General features: G+C 35.8%; 1 protein-coding gene across 3 annotated transcripts in view; it reads right to left on the bottom strand.

Moving 5' to 3' along the window:
• The window catches only part of LOC150098064 (ras-related protein Rab-14), a 149,643-nt gene that overhangs the window by 118,497 nt on the left and 17,681 nt on the right, over nt 1-13,465 (bottom strand). For all 3 annotated transcript variants that reach the window (XM_090406123.1, XM_090406124.1, XM_090406125.1), the window contains exon 3: nt 5,219-5,396. In XM_090406123.1, coding sequence (XP_090262249.1) covers nt 5,219-5,396 — 178 coding nt within the window. The remainder of the gene's footprint in view (nt 1-5,218; nt 5,397-13,465) is intronic.

Genomic DNA, 13,465 nt, shown 5'->3' with positions numbered 1-13,465 from the left:
AGAAATGGAGCTAGCTGAGGAATTAGATAAGTACCAGATCGACATAATAGGGGTGACTGAAACAAAAAAGACAAAAACTGGTGGGATCTTTCTGAGCAATAAATACAAAATGTTATATTCTATTTATTGTATTTATATTCAGGCAATGAAAATCAAGGAAAAGAAGGAGTAGCCATAGTATTCAACACAAAATACGAGGCTAATTTTCTTGAATGGCAGGCAGTCTCAAGTAGAGTAATGTGGGCAAATATGAGAATGGGGAACTGGACAATGAGACTTATTTCTGCCTATGGTCCCATAAAAGGTTCTACTAAAGTAGAAGTGGAGAAATTTTTTGAGGCTTTAGAAAAACCAACTGACACAATGAAAAAGGAAAAGTTGGTCCTTGTTGGGGATCTAAATAGCAGAGTAGGAAATGATTGTGAGACATACAAAAATATTGGAGAAAGGAGTAAAGCTAATAATAATGGCAAATACCTGGTGGATTTCTGCTCAGGACATGGACTGATTATTACTAACACCATGTTCCAACATGAAAATGTGCACAAATTCACATGGAGAGAAGAGGCAAGGAATAAGAAAAGTCTCATTGACTATGTTATTGTTGATAGTGATGTTTTCTCCCTGGTGCAGGACATCAGTGTACAGAGGATTTGAAATTGGAAGTGATCACTATTTAGTCTTGAATTTCATATTGAAAAGAATAATATGTAAGAAAGTTTTAAAACGAATAAAAGTTGAGCAGCTCTCAGATGTGAATGGTAGACTAAAATACACAACGATTATTGAAGAAAAAATGAGAACAGGAATCAAATCTTGGAGATTCAGTGGCAAGCCAAAGAAGAAAACCCTGACTGATTCAGCTAGAGAGGCTGTGTAGTGAAGTTATCTGCAAAGATAGAAAAATTAAACTCCATGGTGGACACAGGAAGTTAAACAGGCAGGGAAGGAAAAGAAGAAAGCATATCAAAAGCTCCTGGCAAATAAGTCAGCTTGTTCTCTTAGAGAATACAGAGACAAATGTAAGAAAGCTAAACACTGTGTAAAACTAGCTAAACAAAAGTCATGGGAGGACTTTGGCAAGAACATAGAAAATAAATATCAAGAAGGTGGTAAAATATTCTGGAGGTTGTTGAAGAACCGTAGGAATGAAGGAAAGAGTGCTGAGTTAGAGATGATAAAAGTGACATGAAAACAGGAGAAAAATATATCCTTGAAGTATGGAGTAATTACTTTGAAAAACTGCTAAATGAAACAAGCAGTGATGACAGCACAGTGATAAAAATCACTGACCAGGCATGCAGTCAGGAATACATATCCATACTTGAGGTAGAAAAAGGCATCAAAGGCTTGAAATGTGGAAGGCAGCAGGAGTAGATGATATTCGACCAGAAATGCTGAAGTATGGTGGTATAAAAGTCTTACAGTGGCAGAACTGCATAGTTCAGAAAGTCTGGACAGAGGGACGAATTCCGGATGATTGGAGTAGAGCTCTCATAATACCCATATATAATAAGGGAAATAAAACTGAATGTGAGAATTACAGAGGTATTTCCCTACTAAGTGTTCCTGGCAAGATCTATGCAAGTATACTTGAGAAACGATTCAGAAGAATTGTGGAAGAAAAGCTGGGTGAAGAACAAGCTGGATTCAGGAAAATAGAGGCTGTCAAGTTCAGATTTTCACTTTACGACAAATAGTCGAGAAAGCATGGGCATATAACAAAGATCTGTATTTAAGTTTTGTCGATTTGCAAAAGGCATATGACAAGGTGCCAAGAAAGAAGCTTTTCAATACGTTACAGTTATATGGTGTCAATGGGGCATTATATCAAGCAATACTTAGTCTTTATTTGAGTTGTAAGTCAGCAGTTAGAATTGAAGGAAGTACAGAAAGATGGTTTAATGTTAAATCTGGTGTGAGACAAGGATGTACATTATCCCCTCTGTTATTCATTATCTATATGGATCACATTATGAAGGAAAGTGGTATTAAACATGATATTCAAAATTGGAGATGTTAATGTCAGCTCTTTGCTTTATGCGGATGATGTTATACTTCTAAATAAATTCGCTCCAAGTCTGTAAGATTCCCTGACTAAATCGAATAACTTTTGTAATAGATATGGTATGAAGGTCAGCATTAAAAAGACAAAGACAATGAAAATAGGCAGAATCATTGAAAATGTCAACTGTGTTGTGAATGGAGAATCTATGGAACAAGTGAAACATTTCAGCTACTTAGGCACGATTTTTACGGAAGATGGTAAATTAAATATGGAAATAGACAACAGAATCAACAAAGCTGGTATGGTAGGAAGTCAACTGAATAAATTCATATGGAATATGAGAGAAATTAGTCGGAACACTAAATTAGCTGTATACAAGACAGTGTTCAAACCAGTTTTAACTTATGGATATGAGAGCTGGGTCAGAAGTAAAACACTTGACCAAAGACTAGAGACTGCAGATATGAGAGTGCTGAGAAAGATTAGAGGCGTGAACAGATGGCATCAATGGCAATATCATATTAAAAACAAGGTTATTAGGAAAGAACTTGACATTGTCAGCACCCAGGAATGCGTTAGCAGAGCTAATCTCAGGTGGTATGGTCACTTAAACAGAATGGGTGAGGAAATATTAGCAAAACAAGTGTTCTCTGCCAGGTTGGCAGGAAAATGACCCAGAGGAAGACAAAGATATAGGTGGATTGATATGGTACAAAGTGCCTTAGACGATAGAAATATAAGATCTGATAATGTTGGAGTTTTAACAAGTAACAGACTGATTTGGAGGAAAATTGTAGATAGGAAGTTAATAATGATGTAAAATTTTTCATGTAGTACTATCATATCCTGTATATCTCTTGAGGGTACATGTCAGGAATTTGATGATGATATAGTAGTCCCTGAAAGTTTTGAAAAATAGTAGTCCAAAGTTTGAAAAAAATAAAACAAAAATAAATAATAATTTGGTCTTAGGATGACTGTCTAAATCCATGCATTTAAATTTATTATAGTCCAACCCCAGTGGAAAAAACTTAAAACTACAACAGTAAATAAATACATTTGTCCTAGCATACTCTTTCAAACTTTTAGTTGCAAAAAATATGTGGTAATGACTGTTAATAATGCAAACAGCAAACAATTTATGTAAAGCAAATGATTTACAGCTAAAAAATGAGGATGTGTAGAGTACACACCTTTTTATATATAAAACTTGAAATAATTTCAAATTACAAATGCTAAAAGTTAATGTTGCATAAACTTCATGAAAATACACTGCCTGATGCAGAAGAGCCATACATACGAGGGTGGTCTGAAAAGTTCTCAGTTAAACAATGAAAAATACGAATTTATAATTTCAAAATAATTTTTAATTTTTCAACATAATCTCCCTTGACTAATACATTTATTCCAGCGATGCTCCAGAGCCATTATCCTGTCCCTATAGTAGCTGTCAGTAAGATCTGCAAAATACTCCTCTATAGCTGCAATCACCTCTTGATTTGAAGAAAAACGCTGACAAGCGAGGAAGGGTTTTAATTTTGGGAAGAGATAGAAGTCAGAAGGAGTCAAATCTGGAGCATGAAGTGGACGTTCCAACAGTTCATAGTGCAGATCCCTTAATTTTCCCATTGCCAAAACACCTTTGTGGGCAGGTGCATTGTCCTGATGAAAGATGAATTTTTTCTTCTGCAAACCGGGTCTTTTCTCACGAATTTTTTCGTCTAGTCTGGCTAAAAGATCGAATAATATTTCCTGGTTGTTTTACCCTTTTCAATATAATTAATAAACAAAATGCCTTTAGCATCCCAAAACACCGATGAAATGACCTTTCCTGCTGATGGAACCGACTTTGTCACTGAACAACCGGCTTCTGTCCACTGTTTTGACTACCGTTTGGATTCTGGTGTGTAATGGTGAATCCAAGTCTCATCCTCCATAGTAATAAATCAATGCACAAAATCAGTTTTATTCTTTATGAAACGCTCCAAGCACTGTTCAGAGATTTTTCATGCGAGTGTGTTTTTGATCTACTGTGAGCAAGTGCAGCACCCATCTTGCACAAAGCTTTTTCATATGCAATTCTTCATGCAAAATATATCCTACATGTTCTTTTGAAATGCCTACAGTCTCAGCATTTTCACACACTTTGACTCGCCGGTCATCCAATACCATATCGTGCACTTGATCAATGATTTCTGGTGTAGATACACTTTTTGGTCGTCCTTCACGTGGATCATCTTCAAGGCTGGTACAGTCACTTTTGTTTCAGACAGCTGTATAAAACAAACTACTTGATAGAATGACTTGCAATTTCACATGGATGCTCATAACAGGAAAAGAGTGCCCATAAACTTTTATGAACTTCAACGAATTTCTTTTGGCGTTAAACCTTCTTTTAAAAATAATTTTATAACCGCACGATACTCAATATTATCCATTTCAAGGATTACAGACAACACTTTTGCTTCAGACAGTTGTATAAAACAAACTACTTGATAGAATTACTTGCAATTTCACATGGATGCTCATGACAGATGTAGAAATTGGAAAAAAAAAATCTTGCCGATAGTGTTGCCATCTATGGTCAAGGCCGAGAACATTTCAGACCACCCTCGTACAGTAAAGCAAATTCCCAGGGTCAGCATACCATGTACCTAAAACTCCCTGGCGTGAACATGAAATTCCTAAAAAAAAAATAACCATAGCCAAGAAATTTCCTGTGGTTCCAAAGAGTTTGCTATATACAAAGATTGATTGTACCATTAACAGAACTTGCCATTTGAATTTTTTTTTTTTATTTCAAATAACTTTTTATGGTTAATCTGCTAGATTATCTGAACTCAACACTCAATAAATGTCCCATTCAGCAACTGTACCAATACAATAAAAACTATCTTGAAATATACACATACACACACCATTAGTATTTGCTGTATTGAAGCTACTCTTAAAGCAGCAGCATCATGTGTGACTAACTCCTATTTTATAAATAATTTAACAAGAATGATTGAAGCTTGTAAATAACATTAAATATATAAACACTTAAAAATTGGAGAAACTTTTTTGTAAACATCTCTCTCTCTCACTCACACACACACAAAGTAATTTTTCTTAATCTTCTGGGAGGAAAAATCACTTTGGTTTAAGCTCTGACATAATGCTTATATAATGAGAATAATAAATTTTCTATTGCATAATAAATAAACAAACCTAGTAATATCATAGACCATAAGAGCTCCAGCAGCACCTCTGTAATAACTCCGAGTAACTGCTCTAAACCTTTCTTGACCAGCTGTGTCCCAGATTTGCAATTTAATCTTCTGACCACAGACTTCAATTATCCTAGTGCCAAATTCAACACCAATAGTATGTGGGCAATCGGCCATAACTAAAAAATATACAGGTTTAAAATAGCAATTACAAAACAATTCATTTATGACCAACTTACCTGCAAAATTTATTTTTTTTTTTTAAATTTACAAGATGTAAACTATCATGCACAAGAAATATAAAACATATGTAAACATTTACACTGAGTTAGCTTTTCATTAAGAACACCCACCTAATAATGTGTTGTTCCACTTCTTTGTACAATCACAGCTTACAGACACCCAGGAACAGATTCCACGAGATGTTGAACATCCTCCATGCATAACTTAACCCATGTTCACTGCAGCAACTCCATTAGTTCATGCTCATTCTGTGGAAGAGGATCAGCAGTTCTCACACTCCATTCCAGCATATCCCACATGTTCATTGGGTTATAGTCAGGGGAGTTTGAAGGCCAAGACAATGTGGCGAATTCATCGTAGTGAATTCGTCACATAGTTGTACAAGCCCGATAACAAAGTGCATTATTCTGTTGAAAGATGGCACTGTGGTTGGGGCAGACCTCCTGCAGATATCTGCAGGAGGTCAGCTAACATGTCTCTGTAGCATTCACCATTCAGTGTTTGTGGAATGATAACCGACAACCTAGAACATGCCAGGAAAAAGATACCCAGACCATAATACTACCTCCAACGGCCTGTTGGCCCTCAACTATGCAACCAGGCGATAGGGCTTCATGCTGTTTAAGCCAAACGCAAAACACGGTCATCAGCAGGTGCAAAAGGAAACAGGACTCATTACTCCAGATGAACTTCTTCCATTTGTCAAGGGTCCATTACCAATGTTCCTTTGCCCATGCAAGGCATTGTTTGCTATGCCTGGCCATTATCATGGGTACCCTTGTTGATCTCTGGCTGTAGAACCTCAGGCGACACAAGGTACAGTGCATGGTGCAAGTGGAAATGAGTCGAACTGTCCTGCTGTTGTACTAGTCGTGAGCTATGTAACTGTTGCACATTGTTACTGAGATACCAGTCGTGATACCTGATGCTCACCTCTATTATCAACCACACATGGCTGATTATGGACCTAGGGAGTACATAGTTGTCTGTTCATGGGTAATCCAGTTCTGATGTACCCTTGATAGTGTAGTACAGGAGCAATCAACAAGTACAGCTGTTTCCAAAATACTGGCACCTGCATTCTGGGCCCCAAATATCTGATCGCAGTCAAACTGGCTTAAGTCACCATGTTTCCCCATTACTGGCAGATGTTTACTGATTATATACAAAGGATAAGTGTGCCCATTTATAGTAGCTGCATGCGATGTTGATATCATGTGGTACTTTATTATTGTGCCGAATATGTAAGTGGGAAGAGGAAGTCCTAATGCAAAGATAACTCAGTGTAGATCAACAAAGTAAACCAGAGAGCCCATGATTATGAAGTCTCTCATTATGGAGAAAAAACTTCTCAAATGCTAAAATTCATTCCAGAGAAATCATTACTTGGAAATAAATATCTGAACATCCAACTTCCATTTCAAAGAAACAGTTTTCTCTAGAATTCCAACTTCTCCATAGAGAAGTTGGAATTCTCGCTCTCAATCTTACAGGCTTAATGAACAGCTCTGATTCCCTACATACACCATATGACTACAAAATCAAAATCAACACAAATTAATATTTGCATATTTCTTCTGATTAAACATACCCTGCTAAAAGCAGCCAGATAGTCCTCCATTTTCCTGTTGGTAAATCAGGAAGGTTATACAATTCTTTGTCATTGTAGCAAATAATGTGAGGAAAAAAAACTGGATGAAGGAGAACATGCAAAATAAATATTTAGTCATACCTCTGAACATATATATTAGTAGCTCACATATGAGATTTCAAGACGCAACTGTTCTTGACAATAAGCAGCAGGAAAAAAAAAGTTCTAGAGATGATTAGACAAACTGAGACAAAAATATTGTAGATAATTTAAAGTCAAAAATATAGTCAAGAAATTACATTCTTGACTAATCCTTTTCCAAGTGTAAGCAATGAAGTTTGTGTATGAAATATCTTTGAAACTAGGTTACTTGTACATAATTGTACAGATCTTTCTTATGCAAACTTTGCTTATACTTTGGTAAAGGATAAAACATAAATGTAATTTCTACATTCTAGAACCATACACAACTATCTCAGATTTAGAGTATTTTAATAATAAGATGATAACACCTTTTTGCTACTTGGATTTGAAAAATATATCTTCTGCATTACTTCAACTGTGGTATCTTTCCGGTTCCCATTGATGAGGCCTACAAGATTTTTTTTTCATTATCAATAACAGGCTCAAAGTAAAAGCGAGATATATGATTAAAAGTACACAGGTGTATGGCGTTGCAAGCCCAGCAGGAGAATTTAATTTGTTTCTGCTACCTGATCTAATCTGCCTAGTTAATGCTTTTTTACATTAGCTAGGCAGATTAGATCAGGTCTGCTGATAGTGTTACCAATGGCAATACTATCAGCAGACCTTACTCAAGCATTTGATAATACCCAGCATCTGTTTCTGTTCATCCTTCAGCATACTAGCATAGGCAAAAGACTGCTATCTGTCAAAGGAACATACACCAATACAACTATCCGCCTCCTAGTTAACGAGTTCCTATCAAACCCAATCAAAATTCAAAAAGCAGTCAAGCAAGCATAAACTCTTAGTCTACTGCTCTTTGCATTGGTTCTTGAACCTTTTTTGCAGGAAGTTGACAATTTATGTGCTGTGCGAGGATAACAATTCCTTCAACTGTAAAAGAAAATAAAGTATTAGCATATACTGATGTAGCAGTAGTAGTAGGCAACGTGAAGGATATAATGATGCCACATACTTCTTTTTTTTAAGAAAAATTCAGCAAAAATCAATGGATTAACTGCCAACATTGGCAAGACAAAATTAAAAGTTTTTGGAAAGTACAATTTTAGAAGCATTTCCTCTGGACTAACCTCTAAGAGAGAACCTCTCACTACATCTGTAATACCCTTCTCCACCTATCCAATATTACCAGTTCAAGAACTTAAATACAAAAACATTGAAACCTCAGAAGACTGGAAAATTGAGCCACTTTCCTTTCTTAGTTGTACATAATAAACATTACAGACATTACAGAAGCTGAAGAAAAATCTGTGCAATTTTTTTTTGTCTAGCCAATACCAATAAGTTAAAAAGGAATTTCTTCAAATATCAAAGAGGCATGGAGACTTTGGGCTTCCAGTATTAAAATTCCACTATTTAAACAACAGAGCTTCAAAATTCATAAAATACTGCAGACTTTCTCCTATAGTATCTGGGTTTTCATCTCCTTCTATTTGGAATAAATGATTATAATAGTCCAAGAGTAGAGATTGTTCCTGAATACTACAACGTTCTGTGCTTAACTATCATAAGACTGCTATAATTCTGGTTGACATTCTTTCCATTAATAACAGCAAAACTTGGTATAAGGATATCTTCTGCCACAAACTTCCACAGTTGAGTACTAGCAACAGCAGTTTACTAAATTATTATTTATTTTCAGCTGTGATCAAGAAATGAGTTAGTATGAGTATGCTTTATGACTCATTTTTATGATTCATGTTTTGAATATAGTTAATTGCTATCTCCCTGATGATGTCAACGTAATGTTGTATGAAATACATCGAAGTTTTATTGACTACGTCATTGTTGATTGTAATGTTATTATGCTGGTTCTGGATACAAGAGTGTACAGAGGATTTGAAATTGGAAGCAACCATTATTTAGTACTAAGCAGGATAAAAATGGATATCACATTTAAAACTTTCTTACGTACTGATCTTTTCAAGAGAATTGAAGTCAAGTAACTTTTATAGGTAAATCATAGACTCGACTATACAAACATTATTGAAGAAAAAATGAAACAAACTGAAAACAAGAATCAAACTTGGAGTCTCAATGGCAAACTCAGAAGAAGACTAACTGATTCAGCTAGGGAGGTATGTGGTGAAGTTGTTTGCAAGGAGAGAAAAATAAGAACACCATGGTGGACACAAGAAGTTAAAGAAGCAGTACTGGAAAGAGTACTGTACAAGGAATCAAAGATGATAAAGGTGACATCAAAACTGAAGATAAAGATATCCCAGATGTTTGGGAAAAAAGCATACCAAAAGTTCCTAGCAAATAAGCTGGAAGATACCCTAAAAGAATAGAGAAAAATGCAAGAGAGCTAAGCTAGCAATGTGTAAAAGTAGCTAAATAAAAGTCATGGGAAGACTTTGGTAAGAGTATGGAAAATAAATATTAGGAAGGTTGCAAAATGTTCTGAAGGCTATTGAAGAAGATTAGAAATGGAGGAAAATGTACTGCAAAAGGAATCAAAGGTGACATGAAAACTGAAGATAAGGATATCCTAGATGTCTGGAGTAATTACTTTGAAAGACTTAAATGAACCAAGCAGTGACAGAACCATACTAGAAAATTTTCAAGAGGAATGCAAAGAGGAGTACATATCACACTTGAGGTAGAAAAAGCTGTAAAATAACTTGAAATGTGGAAAGGCAGCTGGAGTAGATGATATTTGACCAGAAATGTTTAAGTATGTATGTATAAAAGTTTTGCAGTAGCTACACTGCATAATTCAGAGGACCTGGTAAGATGGCCGAATTCCAGATGGCAGTACAGCTTTAATTGTTCCCATCTATAAAAAAGGAATAAAGCTGAATGTGGGAATTTCTCTATGGACTGTTAAAAGGTTTATGCAAGCATACTTGGAAAGAGAATGAGAAAGATGGTGAAAGAGAAACTTGGAGAAAAATAAGACGGGTTCAGACCAAATAGAGGTTGTCAAGATCAGATTTTCACTTTAAGACAAATAGTTGAGAAAGGGTGTTGAAGCTGAAAAGTAGAGTTTTATAATAGATTATCAAATTTATTGATGTGCCATCTATTTTCTGGAATTCTTTTGCTGCTAAAGCACTGGAGATGTCTGAGATCATTCAAAGGTCGGCATTCAGTGTCATGAAAACACAGAACACTGAAAACATCATCAACTGCATCCTGAATGAAAAATCTACAGAACAAGTAAAGCATTATAGCTATTCAGGTGTAATTTTTTAATGAAGACAGCAATTTAAATATGGAAATAGACAACAGGATTAGCAAAGCTTGTACCAGAGAAAATCAAATGAACAAATTTATATGGAATAAGAGAAAAATTAGTCAAAACAAGCTGTACATACAAGAATATTGTCTTGAATGTGCAGCTAACCTAGCTGTACATACAAGACAATATTCAAACCAATTTTAACTTACGGAATCTGAGAGCTGGGTCAGAAATAAAAACACTTGATCAAAGACTGGAGACCACAGATAAGAGAATGTGGATAAAAACTGGGGAGTGAACAGATAGTCTCAAATGGTACAATCATTAAAAATGAGGATATCAGCAAGGAATGCATTGTTAGCATACTGGAATGTGTGAGTGGTGCTTAGTCACTTAAACAGAATGGGAGCAAGGTTAGTAAAAAGTATTTGATGTGAGGGAAAAGACTCACATGAAAACAAAGAAGTGCCTTGGAAGATCAAAATATAACATCTGACAAAGATTAATCTGAAGTAAAACCATCAACAGGAAATTAGTAATGATGTAAACTTTTTATGTACTATCATAATATCCTTACACTCCCTGAGAGTACATATCAGGAATTTGATAATTTATAACCACATTTGGTGGGGGGGCTTTACATAAAAACAAAGCTGTAATGGAAATAAAGAAATAAGTTACAACTAGAGAAAGCAAACATTAACAATAGACTATCACATATCACAAATGTGAAATGCAATGGACAAACAGGAACAGCAAAAAATGCAAAAGATACATCAAACTGAACATCAAAAGTGCAAAGAACATATATTACTTTACTGAGGAGTTGAATAGACAGTTTTTTGCAATACAAAGTTTCTTTGTAACAACTCGCCAATTATTTATATATGTTAAGATGCAAGTCAGTGAACAGTTCCTTATGAAGAAAGTGGAATAAGTTTTAAACATTATAACAGCTTGTTTTACAGCAGAAGTCAGAAGTTATTAGATATATGAAGAGCCAAAGGCTTCAATTCGGCGACATATGACTTGTTTAAATTAAGGGATATTACATCCCATATCGTTTCTTAGCCGAATAAGAAACTCAAAGAGTTTCATGCCGAATATAGTAGAAACTATATAAAGTTCGGAGATTCCAAGCGTAAGCAAATACCTGGATACTGCAGCAACTGACCCTAAAGGTAGCGCAAGCTGAGACAACTCATGTCTAAGGTGGAGCAAGCTCCGATCACTATTCTTGATATTTACCCATAATGTGAACTAAGCTCCTAGGAGCTGTATTTCTGTTCAACATTATGAGAGAAGGTCACTACCCAGACCTGTTTTGACCTTTATTGAGGTCTCATCAGTGAGTAGGTAGACCTAGTTAATATCAAGTTTCTACCTACTCACTGATGAGACCTCAATAAAGGTCAAAACCGGTCTGGGTAGTGACCTTCTCTCATAATGTTGAACAGAAATACAGCTCCTAGGAGCTAAGTTCACATTATGGGTAAATATCAAGAATAGTGATCGGAGCTTGCTCCACCTTAGACATGAGTTGTCTCAGCTTGCACTACCTTTAGGGTCAGTTGCTGCAGTATCCAGGTATTTGCTTACGCTTGGAATCGCCGAACTTTATATAGTTTCTACTACATTCGGCATGAAACTCTGAGTTTCTTATTCGGCTAAGAAATGATATGGGATGTAATATCCCTTAATTTAAACAAGTCATATGTCGCCGAATTGAAGCCTTTGGCTCTTCATATATCTAATAGTTTATTAGGACACCTCTCGGCAATACTCATAGAAGGGTTGTAAGTTCTGTTCGCTACAAACTTGATATTAACTAGGTCTACCTACTCACTGATGAGACCTCAATAAAGGTTGAAACCGGTCTGGGTAGTGACCTTCTCTCATAATGTCGAACAGAAATACAGCTCCTAGGAGCTTAGTTCATATTATGGGTAAATATCAAGAATAGTGATCGGAGCTTGCTCCACCTTAGACATGAGTTGCCTCAGCTTGCACTACCTTTAGGGTCAGTTGCTTACGCTTGGAATCGCCAAACTTTATATAGTTTCTACTATATTCGGCATGAAACTCTTTGAGTTTCTTATTCAGCTAAGAAACGATATGGGATGTAATATCCCTTAACTTAAAAAAGAAGTCAGAAGTGTTTTCTTAATCAGAGCAAGCAGTTTTAATACTGAAGGTTATCTAAAGAGATTGCACTAATATCAACATACTCTCATTATTAACAATGACATTTGGTTGGAAGGAGCCAAGTTACAATCATATCTAAGATGTGAATGAGTGAGTCAGCTGGTCTCATTCAGTGATAGCACAATGTTTTCCTTTTCATGCTGAAAACTCAAATCAGTCAGACTAATACATGAAGTTAAGACATAATATAATGGCTTAATAACCTTGTTTCCTTCAGCTGCAGGTTGGAAAGAAAAAAAAAATTATCCCACATGGGAGAAGTAGAAAACCAATAAGCACATCAATGTCAATTGTGGGGTACAGGTCAGCATTGGGAAATAAGTTCACTAATATTTTTCTTGGAACTGCAAGAATACTTCATAAGAAAGATTGTGTCAGAAGACAAAGAATGAGAAGAAGCAGGTACAGTGTGTCTTCAGATGTTCTGAAAAAGGATGCTGGGCAGATCCCACTCTTGTTTTAACAGGCCCAACAGAAAGTGGAGGAATGATGGTTGTCAGTTCAGTGGAAGAGTAACCATGAAAGCACCTATAAAACAGACACAAGACAGAAACTGTCTGTGATAAGTTGAAGTCTGTAAGTGAGGCCACCTATGAAAAACTACTCTCCTCTATATATGCTTTCTTCCACATCAAGAATTTTCAGAGAGGTTTCAGGTGTCTCATCCAAAACATGTGAAAAATATTCTAAGTATAGACAGATTTGGGATATGTACAAAGTTATCTGGGTGAGTGAGTGAAAGATAGCATCATCAGTGGAGGAGAATTCCTGGTTTTTTTATATGCTGAGAAAGCTATTGATGAGATGTGTTTATCAGG

This window comes from Typopeltis vanoorti, chromosome 16 (assembly GCF_054136105.1).
Source record: "Typopeltis vanoorti isolate ZY-2024b chromosome 16, IOZ_Tvanoo_1.0, whole genome shotgun sequence".
NCBI lineage: Eukaryota > Metazoa > Arthropoda > Arachnida > Uropygi > Thelyphonidae > Typopeltis > Typopeltis vanoorti.
This window is presented reverse-complemented; position numbering and strand designations above follow the sequence as displayed.